This window comes from Polypterus senegalus, chromosome 7 (genome assembly GCF_016835505.1).
Source record: "Polypterus senegalus isolate Bchr_013 chromosome 7, ASM1683550v1, whole genome shotgun sequence".
NCBI lineage: Eukaryota > Metazoa > Chordata > Cladistia > Polypteriformes > Polypteridae > Polypterus > Polypterus senegalus.
The window spans coordinates 153,339,647-153,362,695 of NC_053160.1; the positions used below are offsets into that span (position 1 = coordinate 153,339,647).

General features: G+C 38.4%; 1 protein-coding gene across 1 annotated transcript in view; it reads right to left on the reverse strand.

Moving 5' to 3' along the window:
• Nucleotides 1-507: 507 nt before the first annotated feature.
• Nucleotides 508-23,049, reverse strand: part of LOC120532921 (atrial natriuretic peptide receptor 2) — a 186,264-nt gene continuing 163,722 nt past the window's right edge. The window contains exons 14-19 of the mRNA XM_039759411.1: nucleotides 20,607-20,730; nucleotides 17,180-17,248; nucleotides 16,907-17,081; nucleotides 11,855-11,953; nucleotides 5,152-5,243; nucleotides 508-986 (exon numbers count right to left, since the gene is read on the reverse strand). Of these exons, the coding sequence (XP_039615345.1) occupies nucleotides 924-986; nucleotides 5,152-5,243; nucleotides 11,855-11,953; nucleotides 16,907-17,081; nucleotides 17,180-17,248; nucleotides 20,607-20,730 (622 nt within the window). The 3' untranslated portion in view covers nucleotides 508-923. The remainder of the gene's footprint in view (nucleotides 987-5,151; nucleotides 5,244-11,854; nucleotides 11,954-16,906; nucleotides 17,082-17,179; nucleotides 17,249-20,606; nucleotides 20,731-23,049) is intronic.

Here is a 23,049-nt window from a genome sequence, read left to right on the forward strand (position 1 = left end):
AAAAAATCAAAGTAAAAGCAAATATTGCCAAGGAGGTCTTGACCACAAATTAAAAATACCTTTTTTTGGTAACCCAAAAGCTTGGCAGTTAAACAAAGGACAGCACCATCCTAAATAGTTTTGAGTATCTACGTAACGTGGCACTCTGGTCGCATGCCTGTCAACAGCCATTATGAATTCAAACATTATAGCTGTAGTCATGGATAGATCATCGCAAAATGAAATTGACCATAAAATGTATTGCACTAAATGGTGTAGTTTGAGATAAAAAAAGTACAGACATTTAAATAATAATAATGTGGAAACACCACACAGGAGTGATGGCAAACTGCAATTCATAAAAACATTGTTGACATGACATATCGTAAACTTTTATCATCCGGTAAAAATTAAGTTTCAGGTAAAGCCTCCCTCCCCATTGAAATACTCCAGAAACAACTTGAACATTATGTAACTTTATGTAAAGTCAACAACTAAAAAGCATTTTATTTCTTTTATTTGAACAAAATATTTAGCAATCTTAGGTAAACATATATACAGCTTGTACAAGGAAAAAATATTATATCTATTCATTATTCATTTCCCAACACATCATATAAATCTTAATATAGAAAGCACAAAAAATAAGGGTTTGTCCTTGAAAAGTACTCACTTTCATGAGAAATAAATGACTTCATAAAAATTATTTTATACATTTTTGCAGCTTTAACAAGGTATAATATACCCCAAATACCTTTGTTGGCAAAAGGTTAATTTATTTTTATGTATTTTTTTTTTTTTTTACAAAAAGTGTAATCACAATTTCAGTTAACAAATACGGTCAGGATTTATTTTAAAACAAATAAACATTAGCCTGCACCAATACTCTACTGTTGTTTTCTGCAAAAAAAAAAAAAAAATCTTCCGACAATGACAAACTCTTCTCACATTACAGCACCATCTTGTCTTTCACCCAGAAGCCAATACGTTCTCATCTTTCCTTTACCCTTTGAAAAAAAAAATACAGATTGGAATTAATATTTTGATGTATACAGTGAAAAATAACTACGTTCAGTCTAGCCGTCTATCATTGTGCAGTTCTTGGTTGCAGGATTGGAACCCCATCCTGGTGGCACAGGACGCAGTGTGCAAGGCAGGAAGTAACTGTAAAAGGTGCCAAGTACGGGACCCAGTAGTGAAGCAATCGGTTTTAATCTCATTAGTGAGTAGCATTACACAGTAAGTAACTGTCTTGTTTCTGAGTTTTGACTAGAACTGTGTTGATCACATTAGGTATTTAAAAACATTTGAATTAAAAACATGGTACATGGTGAGAGTGGTTGTTTCCAAGGCTTGTACCCCAAAGCAAATGCCAGCATATGAACAGTACACACTACAAACACGTTAGCATTTGGTTTGCGGGCAACTCTAGATGTAATGTAATCAGCCAGCTTTTGATTTCTAACTACAACAAGAGAAAAAATGATTACTCTATTTGAGGATTACAACTGACAACTAACCAGTACAGGTCTTCAATATAAATTTACATGATTGTTTTGTACAATGTCGCCTGAGTGGGCCCAGTTTCATTATCCCAAGATGCTCTGTTATAACACTTTGTGTCCAATATAACGATTACAAAATATGTGTAGAAGACTCATGAGGAAATGGTGCGACCATGTCGACTTTACATAGATGGTGACCAAACCATGACTTGATCCCAATTCCCTCATGTTAAGATGCCACAGAATAACAACCTTTGTGCAGCTTTATTTCACCAAAGTCTTTAACATATTTGGCTTACTGAGGTAATTTTGATATTTCCATACTAATTCCACACTGTGTGACTTATGAAATTCTCGCCTGGTATTCAACCTGTTAAGGTGTGCACGTGCACATGTCACTACTCTTTTCAGATCATTACATTGGTTTCCTGTAGTGACACATATGAAGTTCAAATCCTTGACGCTTGCTTACAGAGTAGTCAATAGATCAACACCTACTGTGTATGTACTGAAACATTTGTGAGGTCTTCTGCTCCTTCTCGACCACATAGGTCTGGTTTTGATGCGTCTGGTGATACCATCTCTATGTGGTGCCAAATCTCAGTCCAAATTCTTTTCATGTGTAGCTCCTAGCTGATGAAATGAATTCTCTTCCTCCATTCAAAACTCTGACTGCCTCAATTTGTTTAAAAAGCATTTGAAGACTCTAGTTTGGTGAATTTCTGTCTAATATTAGCTGTTAGGTTTTGTAACCTAGGAATTTGTAACTCCCTTGTATTTTGTTCAGAGCTTGTCGCTTGTGATGATCAATTTCGTTAACTTTTCCTATCACACTTTTTCGAAACCAACCCCTGACTGATGTTTACTCGATTATATTGAACTCTTTCATAAGCCACTTTGGGTAAGTGTTTAATAAGCAAATAAATATAAATGTAAATAATTAACTTTCCCAGGATCAGACAATGACCAGGGGCCTCATGTATAACGCCGTGCGTAGAATTCGCACTATAACATGGCGTAAGCACAAAAGCCGAAATGTGCTTACGCACAGAAAAATCCAGATGCAGGAATCTGTGCATACTCCAACTTACACGTTCTTCTGCTACATAAATCTCGGTCAGCGTGAAAACTAACGCTCGTGCACGCGCATTATGTCCCGCCCCAACTCCTCCCAGAATTACGCCTCTTTGAATATGCAAATCAATATAAATCGCCCTTAAGCTCAGCCTTCTGTGAAAAGACAATGGGAAAAGCAGGGGGGAAAATATAAGAATTTCAGCAAATACCAATTGGAGGCAAAGGAAAAACATACTATTTGTTCAATTAAACTGTGGTATAATCAACAAAAGGAAGTTGATCGAGTGACATAGCGTGTTGGAGAAACTTGAAAGCTCAGGTTCACAAAGTCGTACAGTGACGGAAATAAAAAAGAAGTCACATATCAAAGTCGCCATGAAAAGCCGAGTTGTAGCCCACTGTCTGAGTGTCATATGAAAGCTTATTAGGGTACAGAAAAAAAAAGTCACACAGTGGTGAAAAAGCACGAAATGTCAACTTCAATCTCGAAATTTCCACTTTAATCATGTAGTTTATTTTGTCATTAAAGTAGAACATCATAAACTTCATCTTAAAATCATGTAATTAACAAGTTTCTTAAATCATGTCGTAATTAAAGTAGCACGTTAAATGCTTTGTTTTGTATTTGATTTTCTATGTGCCTATGTGTGGGAATCACTACTTGCTTCTTAAACCGGCTCTCTTCCTCAAACTGGACACAGAATCCATTACGTTCGTGATATTACAGCTCTCTGAATAACTAAAATACTGAGATGTATACGTGATATCATTTTCATGATGATAGGAGTTAAAGCACGTTATTAAACATGAGTTTCACGGCGCAGTGATTGTGTGCGACCTTCGATGAAATAATTTATTGCAGCAGTACTCGGGGCAGCTTGCGGCCCTGGGCAGAGGAAGAATCGGTGGCTTCTTCGCCCGCCAATGTCAATATGGTATCTTATGCACAGTGGATGGCCACGTACGTTGCGGACACTGCATAGCCGCCTCATGCTCATGACACAAGCATTTAACTTTTGCCGAAATTTGTCGTTGCGTTTTTAAATGTGTTGTTATTTTCTTTTTCTGTTTTATATTCAATATACTGTATATTGGCGTAGCCGCCACTGCAGTCCTTGCTTTTCTTTCTCCAAGTAACCGATCGCCACACAATCAGCGCTGTAATAGACGTTAAGCTATCTGTAAGCTTAGAGCCCCGATTCATTAAACCATTTAAGGAACATTGAAATACCTTCGTAGTACGTTTAATTATTCTATCCTTCACGACAGTCCCAGTAAAGAATACAGATTATTTAAATGAAGTTAAAGTTTTATCTGTTTAATATAATCAACATATTTTGCTGCATTTCTTCTTACAAATGATACCGTCATCATATGTAAATACGCACTTTATAAAGTGGCACAGGTTGTGCAATATTATAACTGTAGTGCAAGTTTACAGTGAGGTAATTGTACTTATAAGTACCAACAGTTCTACAAGGTGCATTTGATTGAGTAAGTTTATAGTTCTTGGGATGAAACTGTTTCTAAACCGTGTGGTCCGTACAGGAAAGGCTTTGAAACGTTTTACCGTGGCTGAGGTAGCATGTGCTTGAAGCTGTATACCGACAATTCTCTTTCTGTTCAGCTGCTGCTGTGATTCACACTCAGATACAGTGATATAAATACTCTGAGTGGTGCAGTGAGAGTAATATGGAAAAAGATGATCCGCTGTGGCAATTCCTAACGGGAGCAGCTGAAAGAAGAAGAAGAAGAAGGTGCTGTGAGAGTAACAACGCTAAAGCAGTTATGGTATTTGGAATACTATGGCTATTCCCTGGACCATTATATTGTTACAAGTTAATTACAATCAGATGCATTACACTAATAAACAATATGAGGTTAGTTTCAGTGTATTTATAAAGCCACGTCAGGAAAATAAAAGAGTAACCACACAGGAACAGTATTTTGCTTTGACGCTGGGTGCCGCCAGTCTGCAAAACCGAGTGAAGAACTTGCGTACGACAAGGTTTGAGGTACCGTGGAAAAGTGCGTGGCTTTACGCCAAGTGTAGGTTTTATACATCGCGATTTGAACGTGGAAAAGTTCTTACGCAACATTTCTATGCGTACACACCATTTATTCATGAGGCCCCAGATTTTAAGCGATTGACTTACAAACTTCACTCGTTAATTTCTCAAACCCACTTATTCCAAAACAGTGTCACGATGGAAACAATGATCAAATAAATATTGATAATTAAAATCAAAACTTGCTTTTTTAATTTTTTTGCTCTTTCATTTTGATTATAGCAGTACTAAGATGAACATACAGGTAGACTAATGTGCAATCTAAAATTTTCGCCTCTGACAGCACGGTCACTTGCAATATGTTCTTCAAGGCTTTCTATATTTTTTGAAAGAGCTAAGCCAATATTTAAATGAATGTGCACTTATGAGTGATTTTCAAGAATATGACATTTTGTTCCATGCCAAGCATAAATGCCAAGGAGAGCAAAGGTTTTGTAAGCCGAAGGGCAAGCAGCAGGCGCATGTACGGTAGCTCTCGTGACATTCGCGTGTCCTTCGACTCCCACTTTAGTCGTTCTTACCTTCATTTCCACATCACCACGCAATTCCAGTACAAAGTAACCAAACTCATCCAGAACCTCTTTTGTTGCTGAGGAAACGTGAATCTTCAAGGCTGAAAGGCACAAAAAGGAAAGCAAATCTTACCCATGTCATTTGATGAAGTGAGCTAATCTGAACAAGACAGGTTTTGTAAAACATTTCACCATTATTCAATGCTTGTGGCTGTACCAAAAGACTCAACATTTCATTTTTTTCCACTTCTCACCAAGTATTATAGCACATGCATTCAAGCAGACCACAAGAATTTTTTTTTAAATAATTTACACAAATCACAAAAGCATTTCAACTACAATAATGCCTAAGGAGATTTTAGTTCACTTTATAAGGAACACAACAGAAAACCATTCTTTGAAAGTTTGTAGTAATTACATGTTATGAAGTAAAATGTATCATACTATGAGAAAATCCAAAGGGGCGTGTGGGTGGCTTTGTGCAGGGACAGCAGGAGCCACTAGAAGGTGTCCCTGTGGGCAAAGAAAGGTGAGTCTCTGACCCTGGAAATGATTATGGGGGTAGGCTGGTAAGAAGCCCAAGAGAATGAGATACATGTAATTCTAAGCTACATGCTTCCTTAATTTAGGAAAGATGGTGCATTCCTGAATACCCCTTTGAATGGTGAGTTGTTGCAATTTCAACACATATTTAACAATAATCTATACTGAAAAATGTTTTCCTTTACCTCTAAAAACAGCTCCATTTTGCTCAAGTAACACTATGATACAGTACATGAAAGTGGAAACAACTAATTCTATAATAACATTAATTATGAAAACAGACTCTAATAAGATACTAAATGCAATACAGTTTAATAAAGCTGTTTTGTTGTGGTCTCACACACAACACAGGCTTTCTCGGTTTGCAGATTTGCACTGTTGTAACTGTCTGTGGAGAGCCACAAACCCATGAACTTCTAGGCTCCAATGACTCTCTAAATCAGCCTCCTTGTCAGTGTGGGCTAAAGGAGGAACTCCCTTATTTCTTACATACTGTAAGGACAGGCTGTAAGCAGAGTGCCTCCTGGTAAAACTTCTGGGCTCTTTCTCTCACCCAGCTCACGCTCAATTGCATAGCTCTGCACCGACACTACACTCCACTCCCACCATAGTGCAAAGGCTACTGACTACGCCAATTGTTGTGTCGTGAGGCTTGCAATCGCACACCATGAGCCTTCTCAGTCGACTGATTTGCACTGTGGTAACTGTTGGTGGCTAGTCGTGAATTCACAACCTTCAAAAATTGAATGGATCCATAAATCCACCTCCATGCCAATATGAGCTAAAGGAGTACATTAAAACAAGCTACACAAGAACAGGCCATTCAGCCCAACAAAGTGAGCCAGTCCTATCCACTTAATTCTTCCAAAATAAAATCAAGCCAAATTTGTAAGTCCCTAAAGCCCTACACTCTACCACACTCCTTGATAACTTATTCCATGTGTTTATGATTCTCAGTGTAAGGAAAAACTTATGTTTGTGCAAAATTTACCCGTAACAAGTTTCCAACTTTGGCCTCGAATTTTTGCTGGACTAAATTTTAAACACTTCAATCGTGTCTCCTCTTAATCTTCTTTTGCTTAAACTGAAAAGGCTCAGCTCCTTTAGGTTTTCCTCATAATTCATCCCCCGTAGCGCTGAAATCAGCCTAGTGAGTCTTTTGTGGATTTGTCCAGCAGTGCTACTGTATGTCCTTTATGTAGCCTGGAGACCAAAACTGTACACAGTATTCCAGATGAGGCCTTACGAGTGTGTTATAAAGCTTGAGCATAATAACCTCCATTGACTTGTTCTCTTTACATCGTGATATGTAACCTGACATTCTGTTAGCCTTCTTAATGGCTTTTGAACACCATCTGGCAGTAGAAGGTGTTGAGTCCACTATGTCTCCTAAATCCTTCTCACAAGGTGTACTTTCAATTTTCAGACCTCCCATTGTGTAAAACCTAACATTTTTAGTTCCTACGTGTAAATCTTTATATTTAATTACAGTAAACTATGACCTTCTGGACTGCAATGGCCCTTTAAATCAGCTTCCTTGTCTCCTAAGTAAAGATAGGCTGTTAGTGGAGTTCTTCCTGGTGATGTCAGCTGCGCTCTTTCTCTGTCTGTCTGTCTCTCTCACTCACTCTCCCATCCCCTTTCATTTTTAGAGCCAGGATGCCCAAGATCATTTAAATCATTTAAAATATGTGAGCAACATTTCACTAGTTTAACAGAACCGTTGCACCTGAACACATTATCAGGTTCTTTGAATAACTGAGACTGTAGTTGCATGCCACCAACATCCAGCCCCACCTGAAACATCCAGCCTCAATCTTTGCCACAGGCTGCAGCAAGATGTACTGAGATTAGAATTTGGAGAAGAACTTGGGGAGAAGGCTCATTGGAGGAAACAGGAGGAAAAAGCCAAAGCTGAAAAGGAAACGCAGGAGGCATAAAACAAATGCAGATGGCCATTCATCCATGTGCAAGTGGGTAAGACATCCCACCTGGCAGATAGGGTTTGAAGACCTGTATAGGTATGTCCAATGCATAGTCAAGGTTATGTGTTTCTTTTGTGTGCTCATTTGAACTTTATGTTTCCCTTATTTATTTCTTCTCGTGAATTTTACATAATGGAAGCAAAATTTTTATCAAGTATTTTCCGGGTACGAAGAGAAACCATGAAAAAAATAAAATAAAAACTGCTCTGTCAGCTTGAGTTTTAGCTCAGAATGAAGATGAAAGGATTAATAAACCTTTCCATATTACGTGCACACTACGATCATGAAAGATCTGATATAATAGGTTCATACCATTGGCCGGTCATTGTTTCTAACAGACTGACGTTTTATTGAAATTCACTTTACATGGCCACGATAAGTCTTGCTAGAGCGCACCCTATCAGTCTTTACGTATTTTATGTTACATGAGTTTTCACTGAAAAAAATAAATGAAATAATTTTTAATAATATTTAAATAAGTACATTTAATTATTTACGCTTACAAATAATTTTTTATTATGTATTTATTTCTCTATTTTACAATGCATTTATTTATTTCTATTTTGTCAAAAAATATTTCTCCATATAAGTCATCCCATTTGAATGTGAGCCCTACATTCTACACAAAGAGCTTACAAAAATCTTTTTAGCAAATATAGTGTCATGCATGCACGACAGAGGAGTACCTTCTGGGCTCATCCATCCCAGGACGAGAAGGGGCTCTGTTGCTACTGGATCTTCTCCCTTTTTCCTCCCCAGGGTTGAGAAGTCGCCCTGTGTGGGCAACTGACACCACCTCTTCTGGTCAGACCCCTATAAAGCCTGGATACTCCTTGAAGGAGGCGTCTAATTGTGGACCAAGGAGACAATAATTGGCCTGCTTGAAAGAGCAGACTGTCCCAGCCTTGAGAAAGCTACATTTTGTTAGTTTGTTTTGTGCCTTTTTCCTTGCCAACTTGCACTTGTTTTACTTTGAAAACTCAACCAATTAAACTGGATGACCCGGTTGGTGCCGCAACATTTCCTTTTGGACTTGGTCGTTCCATCACATGACTACAATAGTCAAAAGAAAACTTTTACTGCTCAAGTTGTAGAGGCTTCACATAGCTAGTGGGCTTTTTTCTTCCAGTGTATTTTGTAACACCATCACTGCAGCACCACACCGTTCTCCATCAGAGAAAAGTTGCAGGGATGTTTAAAGGGAAATGACTGTGAGAAAAACAGAAAGAAGGAAAGAAGAGCAAGGGGTGTTTTCTTTGGCTATTTGCTGGTCCAAGCCCAAGGATTTACATTTCTCTGACTGTTTTACAATACCATTCCATGAATGAGCCATTGGTGTGCTTTTTTGGTGACAGATGAACAGTTGAGGCTCCAGGGGAAGTCCTCAGTGATATGAACTCCAAGGAACTTGATATTTCCTACCTTCTCAATGATGGAGCTATTTATGTGGAGTAGACTATGAACTGAACAGGACTCTGTAAAATCAACAACCATCTCTTTTTTGTTTTGGAGATGTTGAGAGACAGGTTCTTGTTACTGCACCAGGCTGTCAGATGGTTGACCTTTTTTCTGTATGCTGACTCATTGTTGTTACTGATGAGGCCTACCACCATTGAATCATCAACAAATTTGATGATGTGATTGGAGCTAGACTAGGCAGTGCAATCGTGTGTCAGCAGGGTGAAAAGCAGTGCGTGGAATCATCTGATTTTGTTATGTCTAGGAAAAAACAAATATTTGTTTGGGGACCAGCACCAGGATATTTTGGTTAGCATTTTTCGTTTACAATTACATTGGCGAGCTAGAGTAATTATCAGACTTTATGACTGTATGATGTATTGTGGTGTCACTATGCTGGGAATAAGAACACAGGAAATTTGATAAACAAGAAGAGGACATTCAGTCCAAAAGTTTGTTTGTCCCAGTTTCTCATGCAAGCGCCTTTTAAAGGTTTTTGCTTCAACTACACGTCTCGGTAGTTTTCCAGATTCTCCCAACTCCTTGTGTAAAGAAGTGCTTCACTCCTAAATGCAGCTCCATTTAATATGAGTCCTCGAGTAAGCTGAAAGAATTCTTCAGGATCTACTTTATCAATGCCTTTGAGAATTTTGAATACCTGAATTAGGTCCCCATTCAGTCTCTTCTGTTCCAGACTAAACAGGATTAATTCTATGAGTTTGTCAGAGTAGAACATGTCTTTAAATCCTAAATTATACCTGGTTCCTGTCCTCTTACACAGCTTTATGTGCTGCTTTGTCTTTCTTGTCGTGTGGTGACCAGTACCTCATACAAAACTCCAGATGCTGTGCCACAAGTGTGTTAGTCTGAGCATAACTTCCTCGTGTGTTATGGTAGAATGTTTTGTGTTTACTCCCCTGTCCTTTATTCTTGTCAGTCATATATCATTGTATTTAAGATATTCACTTTACATGTCTGCTATCTGGGAGAACTAGGTTGGTGGGTGTTAGGCCATGGCTGGACATTTGCCTTGAGTCACCACAAAAACTAAAAACCATAGGGTCTCTGCACTCAGCAAATATTAGTCATTCGGAAGCAAACCAGAATGCTACTAAGTGACTATTCTGGCTTTTGACTGTGAATGCACATCTTGTAAAAGGCACACATCACTTGAGCTCTGCTTAATCAAAGATGTTATTCTGTGTGGGAGGAGTTGGCAACAAAACCGTACCTGCAGTCTCAAATGTACAGAGTAGGTGAAGCACCTTCAGAAGCAAGAAATGTTCTTGTTGGCTGCATTGTGTGCTTATGGTTATTGTTTCACTACAGATATTTATTTTATTGGGAAGTTAATAATAAACCCAAACTGTTTATTTTCTAACCATCACTTGGAGCTGCAGCCAGTGCTAGCAGCTTTGTGCACAAGGCTGAAACAAACCTAAATTGGGCACCATGACATTCCTGGGCACGCACAGTACATTTTTGGGATGCCAAAGGAAATCAGGATGCCTAGAAAAACCAGGTCATCTAGTCGAAGCTAAGCATGTTTGGGCCCAGCTATTACTTGGATGGGAGACTATCTAGGAAAAGCTAGGTTTGGTGCTGGTGAGGCCAACAGGGGGTGCTTACTCTTTGGTCTGTGTGTGGAACCCAATGCCCCAGTGCAGTGATGGGGACGTTGTGTTGTAAAACTTGTGCCATCCTTTGGATGAGATGTAAAACTGAGGTCATGGCTCTCTGTGGTCATTAAAGATCCCTGGGCATCTTTCAAAAAGAGTAGGGGTTATTCCGATGTCCTGGCTAAATTGCCCACCTTAACGCATCCATTCTGGCCTCTGAACTATCCCTGTCTCTAAATTACCACCTTACAGCTAATGTGTGTTGAGTGAACTGGCCCAATAATGGCTGCCGTCACATCATCTAGGTTGATGCTACACATTGGTTGTGTTTGAAATGGGTCCATACTCACAATCTAAAGCTGTTTGAATGCTATATACTGTAAATGTAATTAATAATATTAATAATAATAATAATATGTGGAGACCAGTCCTCCTTTGCTGACTATTCTATTTTTCTTCTTTACTAGGCAAGATGATGAAGCTTTTAAAACATTGCCAGGAACTCTATGTAGATAGTGACCAGGCTTGCAGCTGAATCCTGGTCACTGTAGCTGTGAGGCACTAGCACACAAGCATTAATGTCTTTGTCACTAAATGCCAAACTGCATGGTTCCTAAAACAGGATAAAATAAAGCATTGTAAATGGCACAGGGGGAGGCATGAAATAATAAGAGTGGCAACATCAAGGCCAGAAATGATAACAATCCATGCTGGTGGACAATTCTTCAAAAGAGGAGCTTCATTGCCTACCACACGTGAGCCTATGAAAAGGCAAACCAGCCAGAGCCACGCTGTCACCATCTCAGCATGGCATAGCAAATAGTTCTTCTGAGGATAGCAAACTAATTTAACTGGCAACAAAAAGAAGTGTAAGTCCACAAGTGCTAACATCTCAGAGCTTTACAGTACAAATGCACCCTCAACAATCTCCGTTCTTTTATTTTTTAGCCAAGGACAAGCACTGAATGGGACACCCGTTCACTGCAGCCTCACATAATCAGCTAACTTATGTCAAGTCGCTAACCAAGCTGAACTCTGGGTTGAAATTAGAAAACTTGGAAGAAAACATGACTATAAACAGAGTCTTGGAGGCTTTTAACTGCTTACCTTCTCCATTTGACTCCATTCGAGATGCTGTATTGACGGTATCGCCGAACAAGCAATATCTGGGCATTTTTAGGCCAACCACACCCGCGCATACTGGACCTACAATAAAAGAAAACATAGCTTAGTCCACAACTCACACTTGTATGCTGTGTTTTAATAAACATACACATTTTGTGACACACTGACAATATGCTAACAACTCTTTGTTAAATCAAATGAAATAACATGTGCCATGGTTTACTCCACCCAGTTTAACTGATTCTGTGGCCCACTTTTCTACTGTAAGGCTTTAGTATGTCATTTAATTCAAATATACAGGGGCATAGCATTGCAAAAAATGGGTGAAAATAGGACATCCACTTCAAAGAGAAGGATTATATAAAAACCCACATGTAGTGAGAAGGTTTCTTGCCTGAAGAAGGGGCCTGAGTTGCCTCGAAAGCTTGCATATTGTAATCTTTCTAGTTAGCCAATAAAAGGTGTCATTTTGCTTGACCTCTCACCACATCCATAATGGCTAACACAGTACAACACCCTAGTAGTACAAGAAATGCACACAAAAGCAATTTTTGCTGCAAGCGTTTTCAATGTTTTCTTTTAACTAACATCTTTCTTGTTATATAATACTCTACCTTGGCTGTCCATTTGTCTGTCCAGGATTTTAAATCACCTGCAGCTCGGACACCATTTGAACTATTGACCTGAAATTTGGTACACATATACTATGTGACGTCTACTATCTGCTTTCGGGTGATGATTGACCTCCAAGGTTATTCCTCTTTTATTTTTATTTTTTTTTTATTGTAGAATCAACTCTTGGCACCTTCGCTGTCACTTCCCCTACCTCTTCATATCTTAAATCATTCTTGAAGACTTGAGTGCCAGCTTAAGTGAAAAATTAAAGAAAACGTACTAAGTAATTGCAACACAAACATTGACTTAATCAGTTTGAACTCGAAAAGTTGCCGACGAGCGAAGAGAAGCTAGGGTGGAGAAAAGAAGAAGCAGCAAGCGTATCAACCTCTGAGCAAACGAATGATAAACGTACAGAAAAAGAGAATGAAAACTAGGAATGCTCAAGTCAAGTGTTTTCACTGCACATTATCTTGCAGTGTGCCGTTACTGGTGCATAGCATAACACAAGAGTAAATTGAAAAGTAAAGGCAATTGAAAATTACACGGTAAAACGTTATGGACATAAGTTGACATAACATTTTCATGATGGCTTATGGGTATTTTGAACATGCACAGTGCGGCGGTCTGCTGTCAAGTTGCAGCCAGGATCAAATGAACATAGACCATCCGCTATGGAATCGTATCATTGTTGTATCATGCGCTGTAGTGAGATTTCTTTGTGCAGAAGATGTGAAACCTGCTTTACTGAAAGATGTTGGCTTGTGCAGTTCAGAAGGCTATCTGGGTATCCATCTCGCTTAAACTTTATGGTACTCCCAGTCATATTGCACTATGGCATGTGCAGAACCATCCCTATCCTAACGTGCAGCAACCGCAGACAATGTAATCCTTTGGTCTTCTCTGATGAAGGCATTCACCATGTTTATGTGGGCTTGTGTGTGTGATGTTGATGGTTGACCAGATCGAACTTCATTGGTTACACTTGTTCTTCCCTCTTTAATCCATTTGTGTCCATTCATACACTTTTCATTGAGTCAAGCTGTTTTCACTTTCGTACTGATCCAATATCCTTTGGTGATTTTCTCTGCCCAAAGAAATCTCACTATGACAAGGTGCTGCTGCAATCTTGCAGAGGAGCATCCATGTTCATTTGACCTTGGCATCAACTAAACTAATGGCAGGGCACCACACTGAGTGTATTAAAACTACCCATAAGCCATTGCAAAGGTGTTGTATTGCATCAGCTTCAATCCATTGCGGTTTGTGTGTAATTTTCAAATTGCCTTTACTTTTTGATTTACCCTCATATTCTAAAACACACTTACACACTAATCATCAAGTAATCTAATAAGCATGTCTGCAGCTCCTCCACTGCTTCTCCATCTAATAAGGTCCACTGGCCTGGGTATGCAGACACCAGCAGAACTTCAGGCTCATGGAGCTGGTAAATAGTGTAGGAGATCGAGTTGCCACTTACCCCAGTTGTACAGTATGAAGCAGGACCAGTGGTAAAACTATACAGGCCAAGGATGAGGCAGATCACAGTGGCATTACGGAACAGCAACGGAGTGTCTCAAAGCTATGAATCTGGACCTGGAATGGTGTTTGCGGTGTGAGTTCAGTGAAGAAATATTGATACACCTGCAGCTCCTTGCAAGAAGGTTAATTTTTTCACTGGTCACCGACAGATCACCATACAGAAGGGCAATGATTAACACCTCTGCTGTACCGCATCACAGCACCGTACTTAACATCCCATCAATACCTTGCCACCCAGCCCTTTTTAAAAAGTTGGAAGTGGTCAATGGGGAGAGTGTCAACAAAGGGATGGCTATGTGACAGCACTGACAAGTCACATCAGCCTGGCACGAGTCACCCGTAGTATGAGCTGGCACTACATCATGCAAATGAGCTGCCTCAGAACCAGCCTCAGGGGCACCTATAAAAACAGCAAGTCTGCAAAGTCTCTCATTTTTCTAAATTAGTGTGTCTGATATAAGAATCGCAAGCTACTAAAACCGCAAAAAATGAGCATGACAAGTACTGTGCAGCTCTACAGTATGTTTAGTAAAATTTTACAATAACAAGTGACGTGTTGCATGTTGCACAAGTAAGAATTTCACTGTACTCTGTACAGATGACAATAATGATCCTAAAAAGCTATTTGAGTAACATAATAAAAAAAAAGTGTTAAGGGCAGGAATCATTGACCCAAACAAGCATCCACCAATTCATTCATTTTCCAAACCCAATTCAAGGTTGCTGAGGCTGAGGCGGCAGTCTATCCTAGCTGCATTAGGTGCACAGAAGATGCCAATTTAGAATCGATAACCAGTGTGACAATCTTTGGGATGGCGGAGGAAGCCTGAATGCCCACATCACTCACACATACATGGGGAGAGCACACATGATAGCAAACAGTTAAAAAATATGATAATCATTGGCTAGCTTTAATGTCAATCTATCAATGCTATTTGGACACTAACATCATAAGCATTCCTCTCTGAAGGAAACAATTATCATTATTTTTTTTGTTATTATATAATTAATAAGTAAGTGCACCTTAAATTGAACTTAAATTAGATTAAAGCTCAACAGACAACAGGCTACAATGTATTAGATTTCCAAATCTACTATTACAATTTGAGCAAGAAAACATGTAATTATTTCTTCTTGTAGCTGGGATCATTGTGCTTTAACTTTGTGCCCTTTTAAGGGAAAATGCAGTTTCAGAGTGGTGAGTGACTGATTCATCTCTGCTCAGAGGTATGATAAAATATTGAATGGTTATGCAATCCAACATTCGCCTCTCATAAATAGGGCAAGGTTTGCATAGAATGAGTTTATGTGCAGTCATTTCTCGGCATGATATCAGCATTGTTTGTTATCAATGAGAGTTACAAGGCGGCAGGGTGAGCAGAACTCATTGGAGAGTGCGTCAGAAAGAAAGAAAGAAAGAAATGATCACGTCTGGAAATATGCTGTCATTCAAGGCAAGCATTTTTAGACTCAACCTACTCTATTCTGCTCGATTCACCACCATCCTTTTGTAATTTAAACCAAACTTGTAGATTTTAATTTTTATTGATTTTAATTAGATACAAATAACAATCGATTAAGTCAAAATTTAACAAATCAAAACCAAAACACCACCCAAGAGAAAGAGAGAGGGGCCAGCAACCAAAGCTACTTTATAAAAGGAGCTAGAAAAAGAAGGGTATTCTAAAATGTTATTGATTAGATCCTGCCATATTTAAAAAAACAACTTTTGAACAGATCCCCTAAGTGAGAATTAGATTTTTGCCAGTTTCAAATACTATGACTTAGAATATGAGAGTTAGGATTCTTCCGGTTGAGCAAGATAAGTCCACTTTAAGTCTGTCTGGGTGTCCACCAAACACAGCTTTTAATGGGTTAAGAGAGATTGTGACACCAACATTGTCTGATAGGCATTGCAAAGAGTTTTGTCCAAAATATTGTTAATTTGGTGCACGATCAGAACATGTGGCCTAGTGAGGCTGGAGCTCGATTTGTACATTTTCAGATATAACTAAAACATTAAGAATTATTTCATTACATTCGCATTCCGCTTCACGACCAACCATGCATTCAGTCATTTTAAATTAATTATTGTGTGCTTTGTATTCTATGAGTAGCAACTAAACTTGCCCTTCTTGTCTGTGCCAGTGTATTCTCCCCGATGTTCCCTTGGATTCCCTTGAATAATGCTGCAAGAAAATTGCAGGCGTAACTGCACAAAACATTTCAATGTTACAATTACTATGCGATTTGCTGGACATTCTTAAAATCATATACTCTCAATATTTAAACGATACGTTTAGTGCACAGGACATTACGACATGTCCAGAAGTTCTTGATTTCTTACTCAAGACTGACATATTAATCTTAATTATATACTTTATTTAATTGATCTTTCCCCCAATTACTAACCCTAACTTGCACAACATAGCCAACCAGATATTACATATGAGAAAAGAAGACGCACCCAAAACCGCATTAAGCAGACTTCATGCATGGATGGATAGATGGATGAATTTCTTGGTTATCTTTCCCATTAATATAATCACAGATGTTATTTCACGCTTCAGTTGGCCAAGACTTTTTATTAAATATCTCTTGAAAAGAATTTATAAATAACAATAAACATCAGGCATTAAAATGAAATCATGCAGATTGAAGTTAAAGGTGGCAGAGAGTCACTTAATGATCATGCTGCTCTTCACATAACTTGAACGTCAGCTCAATTTGAAGCTAGAATGCCTTTCATATGAAGTCTAAAGTTCTCCATGGTTTTCTGTAGAAATACTCCCAAAGTATGCAATGCAGCCCATCCAGACTGCTTCCTGTCATTCACATAAAGGTGTTGCCAAAATGCAGATAAATGGACACTTTTACCTGTGTGGATTCCTATCCGCAGTCTCAGCTTGTCGTCGGCTCTGTGCTGTATCTGGAAGGTCTTCACTGCTTCAAGTAATGCTAATGACATTCTTGCTATTTCCCTGGCATGAAGCTTGCCATTTCTAACTGGAAGTCCAGAAACAACCATGTATGCGTCGCCAATTGTTTCCACCTAAAAGTTTCAAAATGTGTTCAGCGAAAGACAAAGTCAGTTTTTACTAATAAATCTAAACAGGGTCTTCAGTACCGTATTAGACTCTTACAACATACCTTGTAAACATCAAAATTGTCAATGATGGCATCAAAGCAAGTGTAGAGATCATTTAGTAATGTCACAACCTAAGGAAAGAAAAGCATGTATTAATATTGAATGTACAGTACTCTTATGTATACTCTCATTTTAATAGCAAAGGCAATGTTACATCTTTATTAAAATTCACTCCTTCTGAATGAACTGCAAAATTCATTATCTATCTATCTATCTATCTATCTATCTATCTATCTATCTATCTATCTATCTATCTATCTATCTATCTATCTCAAGATGGGCTGTACCTTTGGCAAAGGCAACAGAGCAGTTTCAAACAGCTGTAGAAACAGGAAACGTATACACATAGTTAAGCTCACACTGACTGAAATAAAGGTCCTTTATATGCTGGTGTACTGAGAGTCAACAGTTGCTGTATACAGGAAACCATAGTGGTACGAAGAGAGAAAGAAAGAAGGAGTGGGATAGGGGTGAAATGTAGACCTGGTATGAAGCCACAAGACCTCTAAGCTGGATGATGATGTGAAATGTAGCCAATAAAGTTGGGAACAAATTAAAAGTCTCTTTTGCAAAGAGACAGAAGCTATTGAGGTCCAACATGAGGTCACAGGTCCTCCAAGCTGCTAAGTGGCACTACAATGTCCAGAAGTGGAACAAAGTGTACTGAATTGAACTAGTGGGGCACAACGGTGCTACTAAGGGAGGCCTCTAGCCTTCTGTCTGTGTAGCCAAAAATAATTATCTTTGATTTCAGAAGTTCTACTGGAATGGATTTCAAAATTATAAGGAGCCACAAAGAAAATGAGTCTTCGGAGTTATGTGATGCCATTCCCGGCGCTGCCACTAACTGGCTTCTTTTTTCTTCCTCCACAGTACCTAGAAACCATCAAGTGAGGGCAACTGATTCTGCCTCTTCTGGTCCCAGGGCTAGTAAAATGCAACCACATGAAAGAAGGCATCACTAGACAGCCTGATTAATGGCTGCCTCTTTATTTTATCTATCTATCTATCTATCTATCTATCTATCTATCTATCTATCTATCTATCTATCTATCTATCTATCTATCATGCAAGTATATATGAGTTATAGCTTCATAAAATATATAATGGCATTTGAATGTGTTATGCCAGAAGTGCATTTTTATATTTTCTCTGTTTTCCGTATTACTATAAAACTTTATTCTTAAAAACTAAGGGCACCATGGTGGCACAGTGGTAGTGCTGCTGCCTCACAGTAAGGAGACCTGAGTTCGCTTCCCAGGTCCTCCCAGCATGGAGTTTGCATGTTCTCCCCATGTCTGCGTGTTTCTTCTGGGTGCTCCGGTTTCCTCCCACAGTCCAAAGACATGCAAGTTAGGTTCATTGGCGATTCTACATTGTCCCTAGTGTGTGTGTGTGTGTGGGCTGGCGCCCTGCCCGGGATTTGTTCCTGCCTTGCGCCCTGTGTTGGCTGGGATTGGCTCCAGCGGACCCCCTGTGTTAGGATATAGCAGGTTGGTGGCTGACTGTCTGGCTCTGTCTCAAGTGTGAAGTAGTACCGACTCAGTGAGTACAGGGCTCATTAGTTATATTATTCTATATGATAAAAATCATATTTTTCCTGACAAGAATTCCTATGGGCTGAACTGAGCCTGCAATATGTGCTATACAAGGAAATTTTTATATGATAAAGTGGTTTACACTTATACTTTGGTTATTAGTATATTTGTCTATATAAAGGACATACTCACTCACCCACTTATAATAATTAAAAAAAAAAAAAACACATCTTATGGCTGTGGGAGGAAATGTGTTACGTCAACATAGTGATCTGGTCAGGATTTGAACCTCAGACTATGGGGCTGTGAAGCAAAAGTTCTAAAGACTGTCATTAATATTTATTACTAATGTTTTTAAGTAATAAAAATAATTAGCAGAAAATAATATTAATTATTATAATTATTTTAGATGGTTCAACTAATTTCAGTTATCCATTTATGTGTAATTATTTGTTAGGGGGTCATGTCACTTTCTGTTCTATGTGAGAGATAGAAGTGCTCTGGGCGCCGGGCAGATTATGATGTCTTCTAACTGTAAGCTTCAAAAACTATAAAGGAAGAAAAGCTCCAAACCTTTAATTTATTGCCTCCACACTGTTGTGGGATCCGGTTCCACCCACGCTCTTTCTTTTAAACAGAATATTTGATTCAATGAAGCCTACAAAGCAGTTTTATTTTTATCTAGAAGGGTGCCAAATAGTTCCATTTTTTAGTTAATGGAATCAAAACTAAAAAAAATGGATTTAAGTGTATTTGTTTTTATAGGATTTATGAACTGCTACTCGCTGGAGTCACTGTGGACAGCTATTGGAGTTTTTTTTTGAGAGTTTGACGTTCTAAAGTTCAACTCGGATTTTAATAGTGGAGGTCTTCTGTTCTGTCTTTTCGGGTAAACGTCAGTTTCTGTAATCTGAAAATCTGATTAAATATTTATTTATAGGCTGAGTTTATTTTATGCTTTTAACCAGGATGTACTGTAGTTTACTGAGTCACTTCGACTGTAATGTAGAAAAAGATGTACCTGCTAGCAAGGCAAAACCAGACCGGAAATGTCTATAAGAGAAAATGGTTTGCCTTGTTTATTGAAAAAAAGAGCACATGTCCAAATGAGTGGGTATCAACAGGGACGGACAAATAAAGGTCCTTTATGGAACCTTCATATGGAGGTTTCTTTTGGGAATCAAAAATAATTCCCTTATGGCTTCACTCTGAAGACCCACTTTGACACCTTTACTTACTTATAAGAGTGTATGATGTATGGTGCATCTGATATTGTTGGATTTCTGTCATTCATGGAAGTGCATGAAAGTTGGTGTTCTAGGGCAGTCACTCAACTTCAGTCAATTAGTTTAGGAACTGTCCCAGAATACACAAAAATCCTCCATTTAAAGAAACTCGACTTCTTAATCTTTCACAATCAGCATGTAAATTCCTCTAAACCTGTAATTATAAACTGCAATTACAAAAACACATAAAATGTAGTAATGGAAGAATCCCCGACAAAGTTGAAGATAAATTACCATCTGATTCAGTCAGTTTGTATGCTTCTAGTGGTTGTAATGGCAAAGTTCAGTGTCAATTTGATAGTATATGCAATGGTCAGATAGCCACAGAGGAGATGAAGACAAAAAAATCCAAACAACATGGCAGCTGGAGAAAATAAATGCCTAGGGGTTTAAAGGCCAAATGACTGTCCACTGTCACAAAGGAATGACAATCCTGAAATGGCATACAAAAATCTGCTAAGATATTACAGCTCTATTCAAATACCTTTTTGCCCAAAAAAGAAGAATAATTCAAATGTTAAGGTAATTGTAATAAATATGCATTTTGTAATAACAAAAATTGCAACAAAACAAATTTAGTAATACAAAGTTCTTCGTATTTCTACCTGTAGAGGCGTACTCTCAGCTGATAATGATGTAAAGCCCACGATGTCGCTAAAATAAATGGTCACACTGTCAAAGGCTTCGGCTTGGACTGTTTCACCTCTCTTTAGCTGTTCGGCCACAGAGCTGCAGAGAAATTAAATTACAAGAGCATGGTAAGCATTCATACCTTTAGAGACACTTTACATAACATACTCTACATTGTGTTCATTGTAGGTTCCAAACAGTTTATCTATCTATCTATCTATCTATCTATCTATCTATCTATCTATCTATCTATCTATCTATCTATCTATCTATCTATTAGTTGGGAAGAAGTGTAAAAATGGCTATGGCAGTGACAGAGAAGGAAGATATATGCACAAATTTAAACCTATGCTGGCTAAATGAGCAGTTCTTTATGTGCCAGTCTGATCATATGTTCGGTGCTATAGCCAACAGCTCTTGTCTATAGGCTTGATTCCATGAACCTGAAACCTTAGGGGGGGGTGTCATAATCTGAGTAAGAGAAAGAGAGAAGGAAATGCAACAGATATAAGGTTTGAGGCCACAAGACCTCCAGGCAATGTGTGGAACTGAGTCAAACAAATGGGACCAGATTGGCTGAAGGAAGACAGAAGCCATGGAAGTCTGGCATGAAAGCTCAAGACCTGCTGGCTGATGGGTGCCTGCAGTGAAACAGAGGGTACAGTGTTGGTCTTAGGAATGCTGTAAACAAAAGTTAAATTATCTTTATGAAAAAATTGTTTTGAATTTTGATTATTCAGTCATTTTAAATTTTACCTCAGTTTCCCATCTCTGTCTTTATTTGTAAGCCCATAATTGTAACCAGAAAACATATGCAAACTGCTGGATTGCTATATAGAACTTGTGTAGCACCTCAGTGTGGTGATGACTATAGAAAACTAAGTAAAATGAAGTATGCCTATTCTGTTCTGTCCTCCCTGGCCATCGGACCTTACGTTTATTCTATGTTAACTGTTCCCTAATTTTAATTATTTATTTTGTCTTTTTTTCTCTTTCTTCATCATGTAAAGCACTTTGAGCTACATTGTTTTGTATGAAAATGTGCTATATAAATGAATGTTGTTGTTGTTTTATGAGAGACGTGGCCATTAATTTATTAATAGCCCTGCAATATTTATTTATTAATTAATTAAGCACCCGTGTCTCCCAGCTCTACACAGGTTCCTAACCAAATCAATGTCTTTCATTTGCAATGGGAGTTTTCTCCAGGTACTTTGTTTTCCCTGCGGATTTGGTAGCCTAGTGATTCTAAATTGACCCTGTATCAGAGGCTATGTGTAGTTTGTTAAGAACTTGCATCATTTTCAGTAATTACAGTTCAGTTACTAACTACGCAAAGTAAACGTTTATTGAAGCAAAGGCTGTGTGGGGATCACAGTGGCTCACAGATGGGCGGCTGAGTATTTATTAACTATTATTTCATTAATAATAATACTTTATTAATTATTAATAAGCGGATTGTCTATTTATCTCCATAAAGTTCACAGCACTTCCTAAAATTGGGCCAGTTTTTGCTTTAATGGATTTAATTATAAAAGAATTGAAACTACACATACAATAGAACCAGCAGAACATTCTGCACCACAATTAGAAAGCTCAGCTTTAGTGATTTATAAATCTGAAATCTGCCTCTCTCTCTCTCTCTCTGTTTTGGATGGAGTCAACTCAGCTCTCTTTCATCTAAAGAGCTTCAGATTTCTGCTGCAGTGATGCGAGGCGCCATTAAACTTCATTCTTTGGTGCGTAAATCTAATTTTTCACACATGTTGCAGTTTGAACACTTTCCTGTTTCTATCTCAGACTACCCTCTGGCAGAAGAAATGTATGTGTATAATAACAGTCTGGTCTAACATTCATTCCTCTGGTTACTGAAACAACTTTTTAAAAAATAAAAAAAATTCCTCAGGGGTTGAAATGAGACACAAAACTACAGCCTCAGCCTCAAACGTATGTATGGCTTGCATTGAGTAACGGCAGATTTGTTTTAATGATTCACTCAAATTTAGCAATAGCAACTGTTTGGACTCTTCAAGGCAATGGCAAGCAGACAATATATCAGCAATTATAGTACTTTTTATATTAGTTAAACTATCCCAAATTTATCAGATGTGCTGCCTACATGGTGCTTCTGGTTCACGTCCCTGTAAGGCAAAGTTAGTAAGATGGCTGATCAGTAACTGAGCAAATTCCTCATCTTCATTTACATGCTGGTCTCTGATTCAGGATCATTCATTTGTGTCTTTGCGTTGGGTTTTACCAGAAAACTAGCAAGCCAGTTAATCTTCTTATATAATACGCTACCATGGCTGTCCGTTTGTCTGTCCAGGATTGTGAATCACCTGTAGCTCGCAAACCGTTTGACCTATTGACCTGAAATTTGGTACACATATACTACGTGATGTCTACTATCAGGGAGAT